Genomic DNA, 26,368 nt, shown 5'->3' on the forward strand with positions numbered 1-26,368 from the left:
AAACTAGCTCTGCTCACTAATTTTGTCCCTAAGTACTATATATGTAAGGTTTCTTTTAAGATAGATGCCGAAAAGCTATGACACACAGAGGGCAATTTTGAAAAGATTTTGCATGGATAAGCATGCATTTCCCTGTTTTAAAAATTTGCCTCTGTGTATGTGGCTAAAGGTTTTCACATTTTATGACAGCAGGTACGATTTTTAGCTGTGGTAAGAAGGGACAGAGTCAGGGGGCTACAGTTTGGATGAGGAAAGTAAAGAGCATACAGGCATTTAATTTTGAAATTTCCATGCATGTTTTAACTCAAGCTTTTTGTCCTTGCTTCAAAGCTGCCCAGAGACTTTGAAAATTACCCCCATAGTATAGCTTGTGGCAAATGGAAGGAGACGTGAGCATAAAGTTAACCAGTGGATGAGTAGAGGTGGAGAAGAGCTATGGAAGAGGAGAGTGGATAGTTTGAATGCTCTCAACAGTCCTGTTGTTTCTAACTAGATTCCTCAGAATATCAGCTAGCCTTTGGCTGTATTGTTTTCTCTTATGACCTTATTTCTGGTTTCAAATGATTTTTTGTTATATTGTCGCACAGTATTGGAATATAAAGGTGTGCCATTGTTATAGTCATGTCTTCTATTTTTAAAACTTCAGACAGTAATTTCTCAAGAATAAAATAAAGATGAGACATGGAAAAAGGGTGAGCTTTAATGATTTTATTTGTTTCAAACTTTGTTAACCGAATCATCCCAAACATTAAATTCTAGTACTTCACTTAAGTTCTCCTAGGAGTCATTGGGAACTCCCTTTCTATTCATTTACTCTTGCTGACAAACATTCAAACACAAATCTATTGGAATTGCATTAACACTGGCGACCAAACCTCCGACAGCTGCAGTCGGGGATAACATTGCTTTTGGCTTATAAAAGGATAGTATTTAATCATTTATTTTTAAGATGTATATAGACCGCCTATCATAATTATCATTAAACCTGAAACTATACTGATTTAGAGACATTTTGTTTTCTAGGATCTGTGAAGTGTCCTGCAAAGTGGAATGCTCCTTTCAAGTCAGGAGAAACATACCCCCTAATTATTTTCTCCCATGGCCTTGGAGCCTTTAGGTATGGGTGGCTTCTTGATAAATGTTTCATGCCTCTTGGGAAAAAGAGTCCTAATTGTCATATTAATGAGTATGCCTTGTATGTCTCCAGCGTTTGACTGGAATCTCCAGTCATTATCAGTACCTGCAGTATCAGTCTGTTTAGATTCTGCTTGAAAGTTCAGCTCATTTAAATAATGTGCCAGCAAAAATTCCTAGCTTTGGTAACACTTGGTAGATTGATTTATTTAAAATTCTTCTAGACTCCTTAAAGCAAATTAATCATTAATAACAACATAATAAAATGTAATAACTAATTAATCGTATACATAATAAAATAGACAATGCTAAGACAAACCAAAAACATATGGAGCACTTGGTTTCTTTTCTTTGAATAGTGATGGGAACAAAAACCATATTTGCTGTAACAGAAGACCTGGGGATAACCTGAACAGTGGCATGCCTACCCTTAAAAGAAAAGCTTGCTGGGCAGACTGGTTGGACTCACTCGGGTCTTCTTCTGCTGACATTTACTATGTTACCATGCAAAATGTTTGGGGATAAACAGGAAGCTCCACTAAGAATGGTGCTAATAATTTGGATTTGCGTAGGGCCAGTACAAGGCTATTATGCACCCTAGGCAAATTGTTTTAGTCTTGCATTTCACCCTCTGGCCCCGGCCTCCCTGCAGACAAATACAAATTATACATTTGTAATAACAGATTTTACATTAAAAAAAGACATTCAAAAGTACAGTCTTCTAAGGCAAAAATATCACTCACAATAATGTGTATTAAACTTACTTGCACTGCTTTGGTGCCTATCAGAAAACCCTGCAAAAAAGACCAAACAGCACTAACTGCCAGCACTCAAAGTAACCACCATACCTATGAAAAAGCAACATTGCAAATAGTACACCAGGCCCTAAAACACCAATATACATCCTATTAGGAAACCAGAGCAAGCCAATTTACTACATATACCCAGGAATTACATGCTAGCAGAACACCTCAGCCACACATGTAGAACACAGACAGACCCTCACAAATATAGAATAAAAGAACACAAATTATAAATAGAAATATGCAGACAAAAACTGAACTGGAATGCGCAAGAAGCCAGCGTCTGTGTGCAGTGCAACAGTGAAAAAACAGAAACATCACTATTCCTCATAAAACAAATAATAAAATAAGAAATATAAATCATCAATAATAAAACCACACTAATAAAAAGAATAAATATTTCAAAACACCTGATCAATAGAATATCTGATAATTAAAAATTCATAAAAATGTTTAAAAAATATCCACACACCAATAAAATATTCCAAACAGCAGACACATCAAATAACACCCAGTAACTAAAATTAATATGGATTAAAAAAATATCCCTGACACTCCATACCCAGGGACGGGTTTAGGGTTTTGCCTCTTTAGGTACTGTTGGCACTATCACCCGCGCGCCCTCCCCCACCGTAAACATTGGAAAACAGAGAACAAGTTCTAAGGCACAAGCTTCTTTGCTCTGTCTGCTCCAGGCTCACATCCTCTCCTCCTGTTCCTGAATGACAGGAGAGGGGCTGGAATAAGAAGCACAGTGGCTTTTCTGTGCACACTGTTGTCTGCTCTGGCCTCACTCCTTCCCTCCTGATTCCTGCTCAGGACAGAAGGGGATGGGCTGAATTAGGGAAAAGAACAGGTTGGTTTTTTTTGCTTTGCCTCTTCCAGCCTTACCCCTCCCCTCTTGTTCTCTGCAGTGGACTGGGAAAGGCTGGAGTAGGAAGCACAAAGCACTGCTGAGTACAATTCAGCACAGCTGGGAGGCAGCAAATCTTGGCTTGCTGCTCCCTAGATTTTTGCCATCCTGGTCACAGGCCTAGTATACCTGTTAGCAAACTCACATCTGTCCATACCTTGGAACCTCTGATTTCTAGATGCCCTGAAATTGTCATAATTAACTTGGGAGAGTGAGGGAATTGTAGCGCACAAACTTTCTCCTCTTTCTTTCTTTTTCACAAACACACTATCACATGTTTTCTCACTCACACACTCTCTGATACATACAAATGCTCACTGTCACACTTATGCTGCCTCTCTGGCATCCTTTTTTCTTAGTTACTCACTATTTTCCCAAGTCCTCTAGAAGTATAAGCTACAGCAGCAGCAGCCTTCTCCTCTGGCCCCATGACTGTGGGACTCCTCTGCTGCTCCACCTCCTGGCACTCTCCTACTTTTCGCAGCGGGGTGTATGCTTCTTTTTCATCCAGCCCACTGCAGCAACGCTGCTCTGCTTCAGGCCCCTTGCGCTGATGCCAGTCTGCTGTTTCCAGTGGGGTCACGATGGCATTTCCTTCTCACCTGCGCAGGCCAGGAGGAAGAGAATGGTATCCTTGGGCCTTTGTGGTGCCATCCCCAAAACCATTACACTCTAGGTGGCTTCTTAGTGCATCCACTGGCCCTGGATTTATGTGACACTTTCTATTCAAATCATAAAACGGGAACCTATCATGCATTACACTATAAGGAAGCACTTCCTCCAAGCCTGATTAAAAAAAAAAAATTCAGCTGTGTTGAAATGCCATCTGAAGGTGTATTTTATTGCGCTAAAATAGAGCACTAGGCACCCTCAGCAGAAGAAATTCTTGCAATTCTGAGAATTTCTTCCAGGCACTGAGAACCAGGCTGCTCTCTTAACATCTCTTGCTGGGGCTGCCTGGAAGCAGCTGTAGAGTGTTTGCTTCATTGATGATGCAGTAGTCTGATTCTAGAAAATTTTGCTCCACAGTGGTGTTGCATTGCTTGTTTGATGTGTGATTTTGTGTCTTTATAAGTTTATTCTTGTTTTTAACTTATGGCCTTTATTTTTTCCAGGATGGGATCCCTCTTCACATTTTCTGCAGTGAATAATATATACCGTATTTTGTGGTCCATAAGACTCCCCTGACCATAGGATACAGCTAGGATTTAGAGGAGGAAAATAAGAAAAAAAAAATTCTGTCCCCATGACGGGCTCTGTACGGAGCCCCCCCTGGAGCGAATGTAGCGTCTCTCCCTCCTGCACGCCATCCCCCTCCTCCTCTTCCCAACTCAGCCCAATCAGTATGTTGGCGCAGGTCAAATGATTTTCTAATGTATCTAAACAAATAAGAAGGAAATGGCCTGTACTAACTTTGATGCCATGTATCGTCTTCTGCAGGGAGCTGTTTGAACTGGAGGGGCCTCCATAGCGCACGCGGTTCAAACAGCTGATGTTTGACTTGCGCCATACTGATTGGGCTGAGTTAGGAGGAGGGGGACGGCGCACGAGAGGGAGAGAAGGTACATTCGCTACATAAGACGCACAGACATTTTTCCCCCACTTTTGGGGAAAAAAAAGTGTCTCTTATGGACTGCAAAATATGGTACTACATGTACTTCTCCTCTAACGTAATTTATATTATTCAATGCAGACAATGTGAAGAGGGATGCTACGTTGGCAGAACAGGGCTTCCCAAACCTTTTTTGCCAACATGATCCCAGTTTAGCATGTAAAAACTCATGACTCCAGACAGATTTTCTCTTATGCCGCCTTGCTCATCTCACTATCCCCACTTTTACCTTCCCTAGACCTTCTTACAATCCCCAGGTAACCTCTGTCAGCTCTTCTGTCTCTCATCCCCATCCCATCTTCTCTCCTCTCCCTCATCTCCTTACATCACCCCTAAGTAATGCCCAATCTCGCCGCCCTTTCTTTCACCCCACCTATAATCAGGTTCATCTTTCTCTCTAATGGGCCATCTCCTCTATTATGTTAAGGATAGTAACTGCCATTCTGTGCCAATTATCCCAAAGTCTTATGTTAAGGATAGTACATTTACAATCAAAAGCAAGCAACTGTCAAACCGATAGCAAAATTACTGTTAGCATTTTTACATTTCTTAGAAGACACCTTAGAAATTCACTTCTTGCCTACTCCCTGGTAGGCATGTCATCCTGCATTACACTGCACTGAGTTTACTTGTTATCTGAGTGTTACTGAGAAAGCCCATGGTAAACCAGACAATGACAGAGAAATTGTGATGCCTGAATTTTAATGCGCTTGCCTCTAAAATAAGCTGCCATGCTTGCATCTTTTTAAACACTGCAAGGGGAATGTTGTTAGAAGTCTCTCTTTTTCTCTTTTCTGTGTAGGACCCTGTATTCTGCTATTTGCATAGAGCTGGCATCTCAAGGGTTTATAGTTGCTGCTGTTGAGCACAGGTAAGTACTATATATCAGTGATGGAGCTGACTTACTGATAAAGGCCAATTACTGCATCTTAAAATAGCAGATACAGACTTTGCAAAAATAAAACTGCACTTTAAAACAATTTGAGAGTCATCATTTTTATGTGTGTCAGCTGACAGTTTTCTGCTGCTCAAATTTGGGCTTTCCAGTTGTGATAGCACTCTCGGGCACCACAACTTTTTTTCATTTCCAGGCTACCAGGGATTTTTCTCCCATCATGTTTCTTTCCATCCCCCACTCAGCTTGGCTGTCAGTGATGGTCTTCAGCCGAGAGGCATGGACTGATCATGGCTCCCTTTTGAAGAGAAATTCAGGTGTCCTTGCTCTCCTTGCTCTGTGGATGCTACCTTTGCAGTGCTTTAGCCACAATCATCTGTAACCAGATCTGGATTCAAGCTGAAGTCCCCTGCATTTCACTCCAGTGTACCAGGAGCAGCAGCTGGTGAGTGACTGGGGGGATTTACTGGTGGGCTGGTCCCTCCCACCCTGGCCCAGAGACGACCGCAGGTTGTGCTCTGGTGAGGCCAATGCGAATTAAAAAAAAAAATCAGAACATGTTTTGTGCAGCTGTGCTGCTCTTATTTGGCCTCCGGGGTTTATTTTCGCGGCCTCCCCTCCTTGTTCAGCACTGCGATGCCGCGCGCTTTGGCCTGCAAATCCTGTGGGGAGCCGGCAGCATGGCTCTCCAGAGATAGCCTCTGCTCCCGATGTCTTCCCGGGGATAAGGGCCCATCAGCAGGGGCAGCTGGCGGCAGGGGGAGGCAGGCACATCAGTCCCGTGGTGCGGGTGCCCCGATGCTGCCTCGTGGTACTCAGCCTGCCCCGCTCCCGTGGAACGCGGGAATGGCGGCCATTTTAGGAGCTTTAGATGCTGATGCAGATAGCTCAGCAGGGGGAGGGGATCTCCCTCCTTAGTTATTTGAACAGGATTTTTGCCCCGGGTCTCCCAATGATCTATTTCCTGCTTTCCATGCTCCTTTGGGTACCCCCCCTCGGGAAAATTTAAAGGGCCAGCATCCTTTTTCGGCTGATTTTATTTTACTATTACATAAGGCTTACTTAGCTAGCCTTATGCCCATGGGAGATCCTGAGAGCCCCCTCTGGGGCGGCCTGGGCCCTCTCCTCCCATGCAGGTTCCTAGGCCGGATCCTCCAGAGGTCTCCTGGATTAGGGTGGTCCGGGAAGGGTCCGGTTCCGGGAACTAGGGGTCGGTGCTGCTGGCAGATCCACTCTGGCAGGCATGGATGAGGATTCAGAGCGTGTGGCCCCAGTGGAAGGGGATGATCCTCAGGTCCTTAGGCTCTTTTGTAGAGATGAGTTGGAGCAGATGATTGCACATGTCCTAGCATGTGCAGACCGGCTGGTCAGACACAGACGCCTCAGGATCAGGGCACAGTGGATCCGGTGCTGTCTGGTCTTCGTCCCTCGGCTAGGACTTTTCCTTTTCATCCTATATTACTCCAGCTAATGTTTCGGGAGTGGGATACTCCGAAAGCTAGCCTTCGCGTAGGCAGAGCTATGGAAAAATTGTACCTGCTGCCGGTTGACTCTCTTGACCTCCTTAAGGTTCCCAAGGTTGATGCGGCCGTATCCGCAGTCAACAAGCGTATGACTATTCCTGTGGTTGGGGTGGATCGTAAGCTGGAGGTGCTTCTCAAGCGTATCTTCGAAGTGTCAGCTCTGAGGGTTGGAGCAACCGTTTGCAGTAGTTTAAAGCAGCATGCGAGTCTCCGGTGGGTACAACAACTCCTGAGTGCTAGAGAGCTCTCCCTGGAGGAGTCGGAGTATGCTGATCATTTGGAGGCGGCGGTAGCGTATGGGGCGGAGGCCTTGTACAATCTCTTCTGCAGTGTCAGCCCACAGGCTTTTATGGCGCCTTAATTGGTCGGCTGATGTTTCCTCTAAGTCTCAGCTGAATTCTTTTCCGTTTCAGGAGAAATTACTTTTTGGAGATGATTTGGAGAAGCTCATTAAGTCCTTGGGGGACAATAAAGTGTACAAGCTCCCAGAGGATAGGCCAAAAGCTTCCAGAGGTTTCGGCCCTTCCCAGTCGCGTTTTCAGGGGCAACGCCGTTTTCGCCAGTCTAAGCCAGCTCCGTTTGGGCAAAGACAGTTTTCCGGCAGGTGACAGACCTGGTCTCATTCCTTTCGTGGCCGTAGACCCGCCCGAGATGGCGGTGCCACAGAGGCGATGGGAGTCAAGTCCTCCCAATGAAATACCACCGGCCCACTCCCCTGTTCCAGTTGTTGGGGGGCGGCTGTCCCTGTTTTACAAGGAGTGGGTCAAAATAACATCGGGCCATTGGGTTCTAAACATTATAGAACATGGCTACACCTTAGATTTTGCTCGTCCCTTACGCTATCTATTTCTGGTGTCGTCCTGCGGGTCTCTGGAGAAAAGGCGCCCGGTGTCTCTCACGCTTCGCCAGTTGTTGGACCTCAGGGCGGTCGTTCTGGTTCCTCTGAATGAACTTCGAACCAGCAGGTATTTGGCTTATTTTCTGGTTCAGAAGAAGGAAGCGTCCTTCTGTCCGATTTTAGATCTGAAGAAGGTCAACAGAGCTCAGAGTGCCCCGTTTATGTATGGAGACACTACGTTCCGTAATCGCCTCCGTTAGAGCAGGGGAGTTTTTAGCATCCCTCGATTTGACGGAAGCATACCTACACATTGCAATTCGGAAGGACCATCAGTGGTATCTCCGGTTTATGCTCCTCGGCAAGCATTACCAGTTTCAAGCACTTCCCTTCGGGCTGGCAACCGCTCCGCGCACATTTACCAAGGTGATGGTGGTCGTGGTGGCTGCTCTCCATTGCCAAGGGATCCTGCTCCATCCCTACATGGACGACTGGCTCATTCGAGCGAAGTCAAAGGAACTATGCGAGGCGGCGGTTGCCAGGGAAGTGCAGACACTTCATGCTCTGGGTTGGATCATCAATGCGGACAAAAGCCAGTTGTCACCTACCCAGGTCCTGGATTTTTTGGGGGCGAGATTCGATACCCGGATTGGGAAAGTCTTCCTGATGCAGGATTGGATAGACAAACTCATGTCGCAAGTTCGGCGTCTCTTGTCCCTGCCAGTTCCCAGGGCATGGGACTATTTACAGGTTCTTGGTTCTATGGCGTCTACGCTGGAGTTTGTCCCATGGGCTTTCACTCGTATGAGGTCATTGCAAAGGGCTTTGCTCTCATGTTGGGACCCCAAGTTGGAAGCTTTCCAAGTTCCCTTATCCCTCCAGGAACCAACCAATTCCATCCTAGCTTGGTGGCTGGCCCACGAACACTTGTCCCTGGGGATGAATCTGGAGATCCCTCAGTGGATTACTGTGATGATGGATGCCACTCTTTCCGGCTGGGGGAGGCAGTTTGCCAATCTCAGGCAGCCCAAGGCCAATGGACGCATCAGGAAACACAATGGTCCATCAATCATCTTGAGACCAGGGCAGTCCACTTGGCCTTGCAGAAGTTCTTGCCTCTAGTTCATCGTCTGTCGGTGAGAGTTCTCTCCGACAACGCAACGACGGTAGCATATATCAACTGGCAGGGAGGCACAAAGAGCCACCCTGTAGTGGCGGAGGCGGACAAGCTCATGGCCTGGGCAGAAACTCATCTGCTCAGGATAGGGGCTTCACACATTGCTGGGGTAGACAACAGACAGGTGGATTTTCTGAGCTGTTTGAGATTGGATCCTGGAGAATGGGTGCTGTCCGACTGTTATTGATCTGATGCCTGATGGGAGGAGCAATCAGATAATAATTAGCTATCTGTTATATATGAGAGTTGAGGGTGGATCCTTGGATCAGTGGCAGATGACCACGCCCCCAGGGAATGATCCCGAGAGGGACCACCGGTCAGGCTCAGAGTTAGGAGACAAACACACACTAGTTCTTTTATTAGATAGTATCCTGAACCACCAGAGATGGCAGTAGTGAGCTGGTAAGCCCAGCTGGGCTGTACTCCCTCAGATACTGGAACAGCGATCCCTGGAGGCTGAGTTGAAGAGAGACTGAGATATAATGAGTAGGCAGGGTATGCAGATGGTAACACACACAATGTCCCAATGAAGCCCAGGACCTGGAAAGTATAGGCCCTCGGAGCGAGTACCTGGTTCCAGGGAAAGTTCAGAGATAACAATGATAACTCGCTGATATAGTTGGTAGCGAAGACTTCCTAGCAGAAGAGTATACAAAGCAAGTCTGGGATCAGGGCCCTTGAGGAGCGAGTACCAGTTCCGTCACCTGAAAAAACAAAGAGAGAGCGAGGCCCCCAAAGAGCTGGTACCTCTGGTAAGTCAGAGGAGGCAGAGTTGCTCAGGTAGCGAAACCCTTTGCTAACTCGATGTGTTAGCAAAATCCAAGACCTTAAATATCCATCACGGGTGACGTCATCTTCGGGGGACACCCCCGAGATTTGCGCCAATGCCGGTACTTCAGTCATGGTCGCGCCACGCGCGTGCCCCTAGGCCCTCCAGGAAACATGGCGATTACAGCGTCGAGCCGGTCCGGGAACGCCCGAGGGTCCTCAGCAAATGGACGCCAAGGCAGCCTGTCTTCCCGTGAATGGAGAGGGAGGCGCCAGAGAGGGTGGAGAGAGGGCGTTGGGCACTGACGGACACAACACAGACAAGGCGTTCACGTTGATATGTCATCGCTGGGGGATTCCCCATTTGGATCTACTAGTGGCTCAAGGGAATGCCAAGGCACCGCGCTTCTTCAGTCACAGAAGACAGCACGGAGCAGAAGGGGTGGACACTCTTGTCCTCCCATGGCCTCGCGACATTCTGCTCCATGCATTCCCTCCTTGGCCTCTGGTAGGCAAGGTCTTGAGAAGGATAGAAGCCCATCCAGGAGCAGTGGTGCTGGTGGCTCTGGAATGGCCATGAAGGCCATGGTTCGCGGATCTCCTCAACCTTGCAGTGGACGGGACGCTCCGTCTGGGTCATCTTCTGAATCTCCTGCTGCGGGGTCCAGTATTTTTCAACCAGGTGGATCGCTTTTGTCTAACAGCTTGGCTTATGAGAGGTGGCAGCTGAGAAAGAAGGGGTATCCGGATTCGGTGATTTCCCTTCTTTTATGGGCTCGCAAAACTTCCACCTCTCTTACATATGTCAGAGTTTGGTGTAGTAGGTCGAATGTTTCCCCTAGGCGGGCCTCAATAGTCCACATTCTAGCCTTCTTGCAAGAGGGTCTGGCAAAAGGACTAGATTTCAGTTCTCTCCGGGTTCAAGTGGCAGCGTTAAGATGTTTACGTGGAAAGGTGGACGGTGCATCCATAGCAGCTAATCCGGATGTGGTTTGTTTCCTTCGGGGCGCTAAGCATTTGCATCCACCACGTCGAGCTGTTTGTCCATCCTGGAGTTTGAATTTGGTCCTTAGGACATTGTGTGGTTAGTGTAGCTGGGTTCAAAAAAGGTTTGGATAAGTTCTTGGAAGAGAAGTCCATTAACTGCTATTAATCAAGTTTACTTAGGGAATAGCCACTGCTATTAATTGCATCAGTAGCATGGGTAATTGCCAGGTTCTTGTGGCCTGGTTTGGCCTCTGTTGGAAACAGGATGCTGGGCTTGATGGACCCTTGGTCTGACCCAGCATGGCAATTTCTTATGGTCTTATGTTCTTATGTTCTTTTGAACCGCTCAGGTGCGTCACTCTGAAGGATCTTACTGCTCAGCTCAGAGAATTTCGGAAATTCAGGCCCTATCTTGTCACGAACCTTTTCTTAGGTTTTCCGATTTGCACGCTTCTTTCTGCCTAAGGTTGTATCTGCTTTTCATGTGAACCAGTCTGAGTTGCCTGCATTCCTGGATTTGGCTCAGAATTCTCCACATGCTCGTGAATTGAAGTGTTTGGATGTCAGGCGGGCGCTGATGCGTTACTTGGAGGTCACTAATGATTTTCGCCTGTCTGATCACCTTTTTATCTTGTGGAGCGGTCCCAGGAAAGGCATAAAGCTTCCAAGGCTACTATTGCCCGGTGGTTGAAGGATGCTATTGCTTCAGCATACATATGTCTCGGGCGAGCAGTTCCAGAGGGTCTTAAGGCTCATTCGCCCTGTTCTCAGGCGGCGTCCTGGGCAGAAAGTCAGTTGATTTCCCCTCAGGAGATCTGTAGGGCAGCAACCTGGAAATCTTTGCATACCTTTGCTCGGTATTACCGTTTGGATGTTTGGGCTCCCAACTCGGAGAGTTTTGGCAGCGGTATGCTTCGAGCGGGGCCTTCTAGGTCCCACCCCCTGTAATGCGGCTTGGTTACAACCCAGCAGTCTGGGCAGATCCGGGTATGTACAGGGAAAGGAAAATTGGTTCTTACCTGCAAATTTTCGTTACTGTAGTACCACGGATCAACCTAGACGCCCACCCAGTTTTTTGATTCTGCTTGAGAGATTATCGGTTTTTTTCCTGTCATACTAAAGCAGGATGAAGATTTCACATTTTGTACATAGTTGAGTCTCCTAAATTTGGTTTAACCATTTAAATTTTTGGATTCCTGTTACCACTTTAATTCTGCTTTGATATAGTTTATACTGAAGGGGCTGCAGGTGGCGCATCCTTCTTACAGGGGTGTCCTTCAAGTTTTTCTCTGTCTCCATCTGCTGGAAGGGAGGCATAACCCAGCAGTCTGGGCTGATCTGTAGTACTACAGGAATGAAAATTAGCAGGTAAGAACCAATTTTCCTGTGGGTCGCCTGTTTCTGGAACTCTCCTAACTGGTTCTTCAGCAGGGGAAGGCAGCTCTGTGAGTATGCTTCAGTTACTTCCTAGTCTGGATACTTCTACATTTTCATGGGTAGAATTTTTCCAGGGTTTGCAATCCTTTCTTCAGGTGCAATCCTCTGCCCCATGCAATGCTCCCAGGGCAGAGTTGCAGGTGCAAACCTTGCCTGGACCTATTGCTAAGAGCCGGAGTACTCCTAAAGTGGCAGCGGGACTACCCGATAGAGATCTGGATGTCACGGATGATGACGCTGATCCTGACTCTGAGGATGGTGAAATTCCTCCAGTACTAGAACCATATAGGACTTTGCTATGGTTCTTCCGTAGAGATGAACCTCCGGCCCTGATTTCCCAGACCTTGAAAATGCTGGGAGTACTTGAGGCAGATTCCATGTCTGAGCCAAAGAAAAATCCCCTTTTACTTTCTTTGTATAAAGCTTCTTGTGTTTTCCCTGTGATGAGGCCATTCAAGAGTTTAGTGACCTTGTGTGGGGCACCCCAGAGGCTAATTTCAAAGGTCGGGTTTTGGAAGGCCTGTATCCTCTGGATCTGGTGGTGAGTGAGCGATTACATTTTTCAAAAGTGGATGCACTTAGATGTGCAGTCTCCAAGCGGACTACTATCCCCGTGGAGGGAGGAGCGGCCTTGAAGGATGTACATGATAAGAGGATTGAAACTATCCTTAAGCAGGCATTTGAAGCAGTGACAATGATTTTGCAAATAGCTGCTGCTTGTTCCCTGGTGGATTGTTCTAGTTTACTTCTCTCTCAAGAGGTTGATGACTCTGGGGTGAATTCCAGGGTAGTTATGGAGCCAGCGGCCACCTTTTTGGCAGATGCAGGCTGCGATTTGATCCGCACCTCAGCCAGAAGGGTGGCTTCGGTAATAGCGGCCAGGCATCAATTATGGCTGAGAAATTGGTCAGTCCATGTGACCTTCAAGACTAATCTCATGAAATTTCCATTTAAAGGCTTGCTCTTGTTTGGGAGCAAGTTGGAGAAACTGGCCAGTAAGTGGCGCAAATCACTGGTTCTCTGTTACCAGAGGATAAGAAGCAGATGCCATGCTCCTTTAGCATGAGAGGTCGTGTTAGGGGATCCAAGCGTTTTCGACCCTATAGAGAGAGCAGCCTTTTAGAAGACTCTACCTTTTGGTAGGTCTCAGACCTTTTGTCCCAGACAGCCTAGAAGGGGCATGGGCTCAGGTAGTGGATCCTCCCAAGCCTCCTAATGAAGGTTTGCTGACCCCCGCCCCCCCCCCCCGGGAGCAAGAGATAGGGGACGCCTCTCTAATATCAGAGGTGGGTCGAGATCACATCTGATCAATGGGTCCTGGAGGTGATACAAGAAGCAAATGTGCTGAAGTTTTTCAGTATTCCTTAGGACATGTTCATGATCTTTTGCTGTCACTCCCCGCAGAAGAAGCAGGCAGTGGAAGATACATTGGCAAGGCTCCTCAGTCCGGTGCCCATTGTGCTCAAGAAAGAGGGATCCTTTCATCCCATCCTGGATCTCAAGGGTGTCAACTGTCATCTGCAGATGACGCATTTTCGTTTGGAGACCTTGTGCTCTGAGATAATGGCCATAGTCAGGGGAGTTTCTGACCTCCTTTTGGATCTGTCCAAAGCATATCTTCACATTTCCATTCGACTAGAGCATCAACGCTTTCTGTGGTTTACAGTTCTGGGGCATTGTCAGTTTCAGGCACTGCCGTTTGGTCTGGCCACTGCTCCCAGGACCTTTTCTAAGGTAATGGTGGTAGTTGTGACAGGATTGAGAAAGGAGGGGATCCTAGTACACCTGTATTTGGATGATTGACTAATTCGAGCCAGGTTGCTGGAGGAGAGCCGCCTGCTGACTCTCAAGGTGATCTCCCTGTTGCAGGAGCTTGGCTGGGTTGTGAACCTGGTCAAAAGCAGACTTCAGCCTTCTCATTCATTGGAATACCTTGGCATTCAGTTTGACATGAAGCAGGGAAAGTTTTCCTGCCAGAAGCTCATATTCAGAAGTTGATAGCACAGCTACGTATATTGATGAACACTCTGCACCCGACTGTATGGTCCTATCTGCAGATACTTGGTTTAATGTTGGCAACCCTGGAAGTGGTACCGTGGGCGAGAGCGCATATGCGTCTTCTTCAATTCGGCTCCATCTGCCAATGGAGGTCTCCTCCTGAGTGCAGTGATGGCTACATCCGGATCATCTAAGGAAGAGAATTTCCCTAGCACCACTGCACTGGCTACTACTGTCAACAAATGCGAACCTCCATGGCTGAGAAGCTTATTATCAGGAGTTGACAGCGCAAGAGCGCTGGATGCAGAAGAGTCTCTCTAGAACATCAATCGTTTGGAAGCCAAGACAGTCCGGCTGGAATGTTTGCAGTTCGGCGATAGGCTGCAAGGTCGAGCGGTATGGATAATGTCAGACAATGCAACTGTGGCTTACATAAATTGACAGGGAGGAACCAAGAGCCAACAAGTGTTGCACTAGATAGATCAATTTATGGAATGGGCTGAACTACATCTCCAGATTTCAGCCTCGCATATAGCAGGAAAAGACAATGTAAGAGCAGACTTTCTCAGCAGGGAAAGTCTGGACCCAGGAGAATGGGCATTATCAAATGAGGCATTTCAGCTGATTCTGGATCGCTGGGGTCTCCTGTTTCTAGATTTGCTGACTACTTCTCGCAATGTGAAAGTTCCATGATTCTTCAGTCACAGGAGAGATCTGAAGTCATTAGGCATAGGTACCTTGGTGTAGGAGTGGTTGGAGGACAAGTTGCTGTACACTTTTCCTCCATGACCCATGTTGGGCATATTAGTCTGAAGGATCGAGGTCCACAGAAGGATGGTGCTCTTGGTTGCTCCAGATTGGCAGAAACACCCTTTCAGCTTCTGGCACACAGGGTTCTGTTGCGGCAGGTTCATATTCTTCACGAAGATCCGACTCTATTTTGTCTTAAGGTATGGCCCTTGAAAGGGCTTGCTTGCTGAAATGTGGATACTCTGTGGCAGTGATTTCCACCTTGCTAAGAACTAGAATGTTCTCCACTTCCTTGGCCTATGTGTGGGTTTGGTGAGTGTTTGAGGCATGGTGTGAAGATTGAGGTACTCTTTCTTGTAAGATCAAGATCCCGCTCATTCTGGAATTTTTGCAGGATGGCTTGAATAAAGGCTTGGCACTTAATTCTTTAAAGGAACAAGAAGTGGCTCTTGCCTGTTTCAGAGGTCAGGTGAATAGTGGATCCTTGTCATCCTGATGTGACCCGTTCCTGAAAGGAGTGAAACATTTTCGTCCTTTGCAGTTTCCACTGCCCTTATGGCGTCTTAATTTGGTATTGGATTTTTTAGCGGGCCCTATGTTTAGACTGATGCGTAACCTGAACTTGCAGTTACTGACCTTGAAAACTGTGTTTCTTGTGGCAATTTGTGTTGCATGTAGGGTTTCTGAACTGCAGGCCTTGTCTTGCCGGGAGCCATTCCTCAGGGTGACTCTAGGGGCGGTACAGCTGCATACTATTCCTTCTTTTCTGTTGAAGGTGGTCACTCACTTGCATCAGTCCATCTCCCTGCCCTCTCTGGCTGAAGAGAAAGATGTAGAGTAGTATCGTCTGGTTGCGACCCTTGGATGTCAGGAGACATATAGTCTGGTATCTGGAGGTTACTAAGCCTTTACAGAAGATGGATTGCTGTTTGTCCTTCACAGTGGTACTAGGCTGGGAGAGATGGCCTCGTAGGCTACCATAGCTCTCTGGATTAAGGAGGTAGTCACAGCTGCATACGTTGATGCTGGGAAGCCATTACCTACTCAGGTCAGGGCTCATTCCACTACAGCTTAAGCAATGTCATGGGCAGAAGTGAAATTGTCTCCTGTCGACATTTGTCCTGTTGCAACATGGCCCTCGTTACACGCTTTTTCCAGGAATTATCATCTGGATGTGCAAGTCCGGGAGGACGCAGCCTTTGCACGTGCGGTTTTGACTGGACCACGGGCAGCCTCCCGCTGTATTTGGGAGCAGCTTGGGTACATCCCACTTCTTCGGAATTCATCTGATTGGACACTAAGAAATGAGAAATTACTACTTACCTGATAATTTCCTTTTCTTTAGGACAGTCAAATGAATCCAGCTTCCCTCCCTTGGCTGCCGAATGGCTACATTATGGTGCTCCTCCATGGCTACGTGTTATAAGGATTTCTGGTAAGTGTTAGTCCAATCCCTAGACTAGTGTTAATACATTCTTGTCTGAGCTCAGTGTCTGTTTGCTGAGTATTAAAATGGTTATCTGTTCAATCAGGTTTTACTAGTTTGTCCACAGTTGCTTTTGAAGAGAATACTGGCAGGCTGATGTCACTGCAGGGGTATATATACTGTGACGTCAGTTTGCTCCGTCAGCATCTGCTGGTGTTCATAACCCACTTGTTTTGGATTCATCTGACTTTCCTAAAGAAAAAGAAATTATCAGGTAAGTAGTAATTTCTCATTATAAGAATTGCTTCTCATCCTAGAAAATTTTTCTTTTTGTTTGAAACGAAAATATTTGGGATAGAAAACAGGATATTTCACTTTTCCCCACCATAACAGGACACCAAAGAAGTAACAATGCCATCATTGATAAAACTAGTGGATACGGGAGTGTAACAGGAAATTCCAATTTAGACCAGGTTTAGGTATCTGCTCAGAAACAAACTATTTTACTCCTTTTAAACATTGCTTTTCCATGTTGACAGCAGAGAACTTATTTGTGAATTCCCTGGATTTTGTTTTTTTTTTAAATGGGATTTGCAAAATTTGGAAATAGCAGGATTTTGGCTAGGCTTAGACTGGGATCCAGAATCACAGATTTTGCAGCTGTTTCCAATAAAAACAAATCAGTGTCTGGTATGTATTCTGCATCAGTTTCCCAGTGCCATCATACAGTAGTGACTCAGAAAACATGCAGTATCTGAGACAATGACTTGTGACTGATGACTCAGGTTTCTCTCTTCCTAACACACAGGTCGATGCAGTAACCTGTGCATTAAGAGCCTGTGAGCAGAATTTCAGCGCAGTTTTAATGCACAGGTAAATTTTTTTTTTTTTTTAACTCCCGATGCAGAAAGCTAATGCTATGCTAATGTATCTGGAGTCAAAATGTGCGTACACTGAATTAAAATGTGCTTTTAACACAGGCTGAACCCATATTTTAACTCTGGGTGGGGGAGCATATCTTTTTGTTGTGCTCCTATTTTATCCGGCTATCTGACCATGGTTACACTTAAAAAAAAAAAAATAAACGCAGTCAAGCCACTCCCACTTGTCCTCATGGGGGGGGGGGGGGGGGAAGCCCTGGCGGCGGATCCAGTATTAGAAATTTTACTCCATCTCTGACAAGCAATAACATTTCTATTGTTTAAGAAACTGTGCCCTCAGCCAGCATTCCTCTCTGCATGGGGAGGGAATGCTTAATGCCCTTATTTGCATGGAATTTCCATGCGAGGGCATGGAGTTGCCCACATTTTTAAACACATATTTTGTGCAAGGTAAAACTCCTTCCTGCTTTGGGAGTAATGTTAAACGTACATTTTGTGCAGGTAAAGTATGGGTAAAACTATGCATTCAGTTGAACGCACATTATTGATTGGCCTGGCAGATTTAAAATTATGAAACATGACACCGGTGAATGGTCAGAATGAACTAAAAGACAATGAAATGCTAAAATAAATTAGGGAAGCTAACAAAATCAGCAGCACAGTAATAATGGATGATTTCAATTATCCCAATATTGACTGGGTGAATGTTACATCAGGACATTCTAGAGAAGTAAAGTTTTTAGATGAAATAAATAAATGCTTCATGGAGCAGCTGGTACAAGAACCAACAAGAGGGGAGACCATTTTAGACCTAATCACTAGTGGACAACAGGATTTATTTTTATTTATTTTTTTATTTATTTAGGATTTTTATATACCGGCAATCATGAAGACATATCTTGCTGGTTTACATAGAACAGGAGTGCATTATATACAAAAACTAGAACTGTGGTGACGGAAGGTACAGTTACATTTAACAAGGGAAGCCGAACTTGGAGAAGGAAGAGAAAGGAGAGAAGAGAAATAGTTAAACAATATACAAATTAAATATAGTGTACAAACTAATATACAAAATAGATGTTAAATACAAGAGAATGGTGTTTTTGGAGTCATTGGATTGTGTCATTGGGTTGTGTCCGGAAAAGCTTGCTTGAATAACCAAGTCTTGAGTTTTTTCCTAAAAGTTAGGAGGCAGGGCTCCTGTCTGAGGTCTGTGGGAATGGAATTCCACAGAAGAGGGCCAGCTGTGGAGGTGGCGCGATCTCTTGTGGTAATGTGTCTGGTCGTTTTCGCTGGGGGAACTTGGAGGGAGCCTCTATAAGCATCTCTAGTAGGTCTAGTAGAATTATGTACTAGGAGGGGGAATTGAAGATCGAGAGTGGTGAGTTGATGTATAGTTTTGTAGGTGGTAGTTATGGCTTTATACATGATGCGGAAGTATACGGGTAACCAGTGAAGCTCTTTCAGGACGGGGATTTGGTGCGAGAGGTAATATTGGAGCTACTTGGCAATAGTGATACAACAATATCAAATTTGACTTAACTGGAGGGTGTGCAAAAAAGAAATTTACTACGTTGGCATTTAACTTTCAAAAAGGTGACTATGATAAAATGAGGAAAATGGTTAGGAAACAACTGAAAGGAGCCACTGCAAAGACTAAGAGTTTAGTTAGTTCAGTATTGTGAGCATGGACAGGCACTTGAGAGCATGAACCCCTGCATCAACGTGACTAGTATAATCCCGGGGCCGACCATGGTCCACACCACGGGATACCTTTACATGATTGTAAACTCAATATAAAAGTTTACCGTGAAGACATCAGTACCAATGTTAAATTCACTTGTGTGTCCCTCCTGACATAGCCCCTCTAGCGAAACATGGCCGTGTCAGAGGACTGTACTCTGCATGAACTATTTACTTTTGAAACATTACGAATAAACAGATTTTTTAAGAATTCTAAGAGTACCCCTCTGTCAACTTTGAAGAGCTGTACTTGCTAGCACACTTTTGTTCGACAGGGCCACAGAAGTGGCATATGTGATTCATCAAGGAGAGATGCCAAGTGTCTCCGGTGTCAGGGTAGGTGATAATCACATAACCTGGGAGGAGAAATACCTAAGAATACTATTGGCTTCTCACACACTTTGGGTAGAGAAGGTTCAAGCAGACTGATTCAGCCAAATCATTCTGGACCTTGGGCAGTGGAAAATGTCGGAAAGGGCCTTTCATCACATTATGGTGCGATGAGGGAAGTCAGTGTTGGATCTAATGGCATCCCACAAGAATCCAAATGTAGAAAGATTTTACAGCAGAAGAAAAAAGGAGGGTTGTCCATGCTGGATGCCTTAGTCCAGTCTTAGCTGGAGCGGCAAGTACTCTATATTTCCTTTGAGGCCTCTGACAATCTCCTGCAGAAGATCTCCAGGCTTCAAGGTTTGGTTGCTGTGGTAGTGCCAAGGCAGCCATGGTATACAATACTATTCTGGCTATTGGACGAGAGTCCCATCTCTTTATCTCTGAACTCAGTGTCTTTTGAAGCAGGGTCTAGTGTTTCATGGGAATCTGGTTCAATTCTGTCTTGAAGCTTGGTCTTTAAGAAGCCTTGTTTAAGCAAGAAAGGATATTCTTGAAATGGTCGATTTTATCATCTTGTCTTCTCAGTAAAATTCTAAATCCCTGGAATATATATCTCAGGGTTTGGTGGATTTTTGAAGATTGGTGCACTGCTAAGCAGGTTTTTTCTTAAAGAGAATTTGATATTTTCTATTTGGCAATTTTTTTGCAAGTAGATCTGGAAAAGGTCTAGCTCTGCTTTTCTTGAAAATGCAAATAGTGGCAATTGTGTTTGTTCAGAGGTTTTGTTAAGGGAAACCTTTTTCTCCTAGGACAAGCAGGATGGTAGTCCTCACACATGGGTGACATCATCGGATGGAGTCCAGCACGGAAAACTTATGTCAGAGTTTCTAGAAACTTTAACTGGCATACTGAGCATGCCCAGCATGCCACTATCCATGCGGGGTCCCTCTTCAGTCTCTCCTTTTCCACGGAGCTATCGTCTCATAGTTGTGGAGCTTGTGCTTTTTTTCTTTTGGAAAACTACGTTCCATGGTTGTTTTTGGCTTTTCCTGCACTGGGTCCTTCTTTTTTTTGCCGGCTTCAGTTAATCTGGTGGCGTGATGAGTTCTTCATTCGGTGTGGTTTGTTCCCAGTTGCGGAGTCCTTTGGGGTCCACCGATCATAGACTACTCGCTGGTGGTTTTTTCGTCATGGCGTCGGGTTTTTGTTGATGCCCCCAGTGCCCTCGGACTATGTCCCTTACAGATATGCATGAGGTGTGTTATCCTATGTCTGGGGGCATTGCTAGACATTCAGGGGTGTCGTTCCTGCGACCAGAAGACCCCCAAGGGCCGGCGTGCCCGCTTGGATAAAATGGAGAAGCTGTTTGAATCAAAGAAGTCTGAGCTCTCGACACTGGCATCGGGAGCATAGATTCTAAAGGGCCGTGAGGAACCAATTGACACTGATCTCTTGGTGTCTACCCCTCCCCACCAGGGCCTCCAGTGTAGAGGGGGGCCAGAGACTGGCCTTCATCTGTCTCCTCTCGCTCAAGGACTTTTGGATCATCTCCTTCCTCCTCTGCTCTGGGGAAAGACAAGGCTGAGCACCATGGGAACCCCTGGAAACATCACCACCGGTCTCTGTCCTTGCACAGTACAGGGATTGAGTTGGGCACCGGCTTCTGCTGTGATGCCCCCGAAGTGACCCTGTGGCGAGAAGGTACCACCCTCCATTGATGCCAGAGGTCCGAGGCGTTTCCCCCACCGATTCCGGTGTCTGTCATCGATCTTCCATGGGGCTCCGAGGGAGATCTGGTTACGCCTTCTCCTCCTCAGCCCATCCTGTCAGCAGTGATCTTCGAGGAGGAGTTGGAACGCAGGGTGCAATTGGTGGTTGTTCAAGCCCTGCGGGGCATTGAGATGCTGGGGTTTCCACCACTGACAGAGCCTGTGCCCTCCATGTTTGTGCTGCTGCTGAAGCACCTCAATGCCCTTCTCAGCGTTCTCCCCACGCAGCTGTTGCCGGTGCCCATGATGCCATTGATGCCCCGATGGCCACCATTGCCTCCTCCTTGCAGTGCCATCCCCATTGCGGGTTCCTCAGAGGAGAAAGACCCTTTGATGCCAAAGGCACCATTGAGGCCTTCAGTTCTGCTGCCAGCATTGCCTTGTCCGGTTCCGGATGCCCTCGGTGCCCTGGGTGCAGGATCTGGGAGGATCGCCAGTATGTACAGGCGATCTTAGTAATGATGACACCCCTTATGACCCAAAGTGGAATGATACCTCAGAGTCTTCCTCTGATTCCGGTGGCCTTCCTTCGGACCTGTCTCCTCGGGAGGAATGGCTCTGGTCCCTGTCTGAGGACTTGACCTTTGCTGATTTCGTGCGAGCCATGGCAGAAGCCATTCCTTTTCAACTTCTGACTGAAGAGGATGCCAGACACAAAATGCTGGAGATTCTCTAATTTGTGGATGCCCCAAAGGAGGTGGTGGCAGTTCCTGTCCATGAGATATTCAAGGAGTTGTTCCTTAGAATTTGGGAAAGCCCCATTTTATTTATTTATTTAAAAGTATTTCTATACTATTTTTACAAATAAAATTTTATCAAAACGGTTCACAAGAGCAAAATAATAAAAATAAAAATCAAATTAAAAGAATAAAATTACAAAAACAGGTATAACAATTGATCAAAGTAACAAATTTACAAAAGAAAGTAGAAATAATCAAGTGCCATTCAATTGCCCTAAGAGGAGTAATGGTGCGGAAGAAGACTGGAGAAAAATATTAGATGTTACTATGTTTTTGATGAAATGTTAAAGGCAATTTGAAACAGATATGTTTTTAGGGATTTTTTGAAATGTATAGGATTTGATAATAAATGGAGTGGGTTTGGCAGTGAATTCCAAAGGGAGGGTCCTGCTACTGAGAAAACCCTCCTTCTTGTGATGTCTAATCTTGCTAATCGTGGTGATGGGATATCTAAAAGGTTTTGTGTTAAAGATCTCAGATGTCTGGTGGGTTTATAGATACGGAGTGTGGAGCAAAGCCAGGTAGAATAATCCCTGCCCCGCTGAAGCAGCGGGGGCAGGGATTCTACTCCCAATATTTCCTGATTCCAAAGAGAACTGGGGGACTCCATCCTATTCTAGACCTGAGAGCCTTGAATAGATTTCTAAGAGAAAAGTTCAAGATAGTCTCTCTGGGCACCCTGATTCCCTCCTGCAAAGAGGGGACTGGCTATGCTCCCTCAATCTAAAGGACACCTACACTCACATAGAGATCTTTCACAGTCATAGTAAGTATCTACGGTTTGCGGTGGGAGGGCGACACTTCCAGTGCACGGTGTTGCCGTTTGGACTAGCCTCAGCCTCATGCATGTTTACCAAGTGTCTGGCTGTGGTGGGTGCGCACCTCCGCAGGCTGGGAGTGCAGGTGTTTCCATGCCTGGACGATTGGCTGGTCAAGAGTGCTACCCAGGCGGGAGCAGTACGATCTCTGCACTTGATCATTTGGGTGTTGGAATCCCTGGGGTTTATCATCAACTACCCGAAGTCCCATCTTGATTGTCGCCTCAGTTGGGCTTCATTAGCACCCTGTTGGACACTGCTCAGACCAGAGCTTTTCTTCCCCGCGATTGGGTGCTCACACTGGTGTCCATGGGAGTGGTTCAACAGGGCTGGCAGATTTTGGCTCATCACATATTGCAACTTCTGGGACACATGGCCGCCACCGTCCATGTTTCTCCCTTCATTTGCTTATATATGCGCAGAGCTCAATGGACCTTGTGGTCCCGTGGCAGCAGGCCATCCAGGACCTCCATGTTCGCATCCGCATTACTCCGCCTCTCCAGGACTCTTTGTCTTGGTAGAGGAGTATTTCCAATTTGGAGCAGGACATAACCTTTCAAAATCCCCCTGCCCAAATTGTACTCACCATGGATGCGTCCCACCTGGGGTGGGGTGCCCATGTAGAAAAGCTCCACATCCAGGACCTCTGGTCCGCCCAGGAAGCTCAGTGTCAAATCAGCTTCCTGGAACTTCGTGCAATCAGGTATGCCCTTTGGGCATTCAGAGATTGGCTAGCCAACAAAGCAGTCCTGATCCACACCGACAATCAGGTGGCGATGTGGTATATCAACAAGCAGAGAGGTACGAGGTCATTCTTCCTGTGCCAGGAGGCGGTGCAGATTTGGTCATGGGCTCCATCCTAGGGTATGATGCTCCGAGTTATGTATCTGGCTGGGATGGAGAATGTGGTGGCAGATAGGCTGAGTCGCACCTTCAGGCCTCACAAGTAGTCCCTAAATCAGGCAGTGGCGGATCGGATCTTCCGTCTCTGGGGAACCCCGGACGTGGGTCTGTTCACATCCCCCTGCAACAGGAAGGTAGATCAGTTCTGCTCCCTGTACAGAGCGGACAGCAAACCAGCCTCATATGCCCTTGCCCACCATTGGGGCAAGGGGCTTCTGTACTTGTATCCTTTGATTCTTCTGGTGGCGAAAACTCTCCTGAAGCTTCGACAAGATGGGGAAACTATAATTCTCATAGTCCCTCACTGGCCAAGTCAGATCTGGTTCCCTGTCCTCCGGAATCTCTCCCTGCAGGAACCAATCAGTCTGAGGACTTCCCCAGTCCTCATCACGCAGGATCAGGGTAGGCTGCGCCACCCCAAACTCCAGGCCTTGTCCCTGACAGCCTGGATGTTGAGAAGTTAATTCTGCAGTCCTGTGACCTATCTGATGAGGTGTCTCGAGTCCTGGTAGCTTCCAGGAAGCCTTCCACTAAGAAGTCTTATGGCCTGAAATAGAGGAGGTTTTCCGTGTGGAGTGAGTGCCACGGCCTGGATCCGTTCTCCTGCTCCATGCGGAAACTGCTTGATTACCTCCTGCACCTCTCGGATGCTGGTTTGGAAATCAACTTCATTAGGGTACACCTGAGTGCTATTGGTGCCTACCACCAGGGTGTGGATGGTTCGCCCATCTCTGTGCAGCCCCTGATGAGACACTTCATGCGGGGTCTGCTTCAGTTGAAGCCTCCCCCCCTCCCCCCACCTCGTGGCCTTCTGCTGTGTCTTGGGATATCGGTGTGGTGTTTGCTCAGCTCATGAGGGCTCCAGTTGAGCACTGCATTCCTGTGACCTCAAGTACCTGATCTGGAAAGTCATGTTTTTGGTGGTGGTCACTTCAGCACATAGTCAGCAAGCTTCAGGCCTTGGTGACGTATCCACCCTTTACAAAGTTCTTTCATGATAGGGTGATTCTGCGCATACACCCTAAGTTCCTGCCTAAGGTGGTGACGATTTCCATCTTAACCAGTCCATCGTCCTACCCATCTTTTTTCCCAAGCCGCATTCAAACCAGGGCAAGTGAGCTCTGCACAGTTTGGATTGCAAGAGAGCTTTAGCCTTCTACCTGGAGCAGATAGCAGGCCTTAGGCAGTCCACACAACTCTTCATCACTTTTGACAGGAATAAGAACATAAGAAATTGTATTACTGGGTCAGACCAGGGGTCTAACAATCCTGGAAACAGGATACTGGGTTTGATGGACCTTTGGTCTGACCCAGTAATTCAAAAGTGATGAAAAGTTGCGTGGACTGCCTATGGCCTGCTATCCACTCCAGGTAGAAGTACCCAAACACTAAGTAGATCCCATGCTACTGATGCCAGTAATATCAGTGCTATTCCCTAAGTCAACTTGATTAATATCAGTTAATGGTGTCTCCTCCAAGATTGGGAGTTTGTTACTAAGCAGACACTGTCCACCTAGTTGGCGGATTGCATCTCTTTCTGCTATGCTTGGGCAGGACTGCAGCTTGGGGGCCATTTTAAGGTTCATTCCGTCGGAGCCATGGTGACTTTGGTGGCCCACTTGAGAGTGGTCCCCATGGACAAGATCTGCAAGGCTGTGACGTGGAGTTCTCTCCACACTTTCCCCTCTCACTACTGTCTGGACAGGGATGGCTGACGCAATAGCAGTTTCGGCCAGTCCGTTCTTCGGAATCTTTCAGCTGTAGAACCCAACTCTTCCTGCCTAGGGCCCATTGTTTGGGTTCAGGCTATCTACCTCTATTTCCAACAGCTCTAGTGTTGTGCCCGTTGACACCTGGTTAGGTGTCTGTTGGTGTTCTGGGAGTAGCCTGAGCTAGGATTTCACCCATGTGTGAGGACTACCATCCTGCTTGTCCTAAGAGAAAGCAGAGTTGCTTACCTGTAACAGGTGTTCTCCTAGGACAGCAGGATGTTAGTCCTCATGAAACCCACCCACCACCCCGCAGAGTTGGGTTTCTCCTGATTTTGTTTTTTTATATTTAATGTAATTCTATGTTACGCGACACAAGAGGGACCCTGAGTGGATGTGTGGATAGTGGCATGCTGGGCATGCTCAGTGAGCAAGTCAAAGTTTCTAGTGTCTAGAAACTTTGACATAAGCTTTCTGTTCTGGGCTCCATGTGTGAGGACTAACATCCTGCTGTCCTAGGAGAACACCTGTTACAGGTAAGGAACTCTGCTTAACCTCTCATCCGGAGTTTCCTCATTCCCTATGAAGACTGAAACATGTAGAACCCCAGTAAAAGAACTGGTCTCACCTTGGAATTTGAATGTGGTAATATCCTTTCTGGTAGGTACTTCTTTTGAGCCATTTAAAGAAGTTTTGTTTTGTTTTTGGGTTTGGTTTTTTTTGCTAATTGGCTAGTGGCAATCTTCTCAGTCAGGCAAATTTCTGAGCATTGTTCATGCAATGCAGGGAGTCTGTCTTGGTCTTTTAAAGGAGATTTGTACAAATTTGGCATTCCTTCCGAAGGTGACTTATGTCTTACGGTGTAAGATGAAAACTCGCCACACTGGGTCAGACCAAGTATCCATCAAGCTCATAAGAACATAAGAAATTGCCATGCTGAGTCAGACCAAGGGTCCATCAAGCCCAGCATCGTGTTTCCAACAGAGGCCAAAACCAGGCCACAAGAACCTGGCAATTACCCAAACACTAAGAAAATCCCATGCTACTGATGCAATTAATAGCAGTGGCTATTCCCTAAGTAAAATTGATTAATAGCCATTAATGGACTTCTCCTCCAAGAACTTATCCAAACCTTTTTTGAACCCAGCTACACTAACTGCACTAACCACATCCTCTGGCAACAAATTCCAGAGCTTTATTGTGCGTTGAGTGAA

The 26,368-nt window shown here is 46.5% G+C and overlaps 1 protein-coding gene across 1 annotated transcript in view; it reads left to right on the top strand.

Annotated features, from left to right (window-relative positions):
• The window catches only part of PLA2G7 (phospholipase A2 group VII), a 121,321-nt gene that overhangs the window by 38,521 nt on the left and 56,432 nt on the right, over positions 1–26,368 (top strand). Inside the window, exons 4-5 of the mRNA XM_029596058.1 lie at positions 1,024–1,117; positions 5,265–5,333. Coding sequence (XP_029451918.1) covers positions 1,024–1,117; positions 5,265–5,333 — 163 coding nt within the window. The remainder of the gene's footprint in view (positions 1–1,023; positions 1,118–5,264; positions 5,334–26,368) is intronic.

Source organism: Rhinatrema bivittatum, chromosome 3 (assembly GCF_901001135.1).
Source record: "Rhinatrema bivittatum chromosome 3, aRhiBiv1.1, whole genome shotgun sequence".
Taxonomy (NCBI): Eukaryota; Metazoa; Chordata; class Amphibia; order Gymnophiona; family Rhinatrematidae; genus Rhinatrema; species Rhinatrema bivittatum.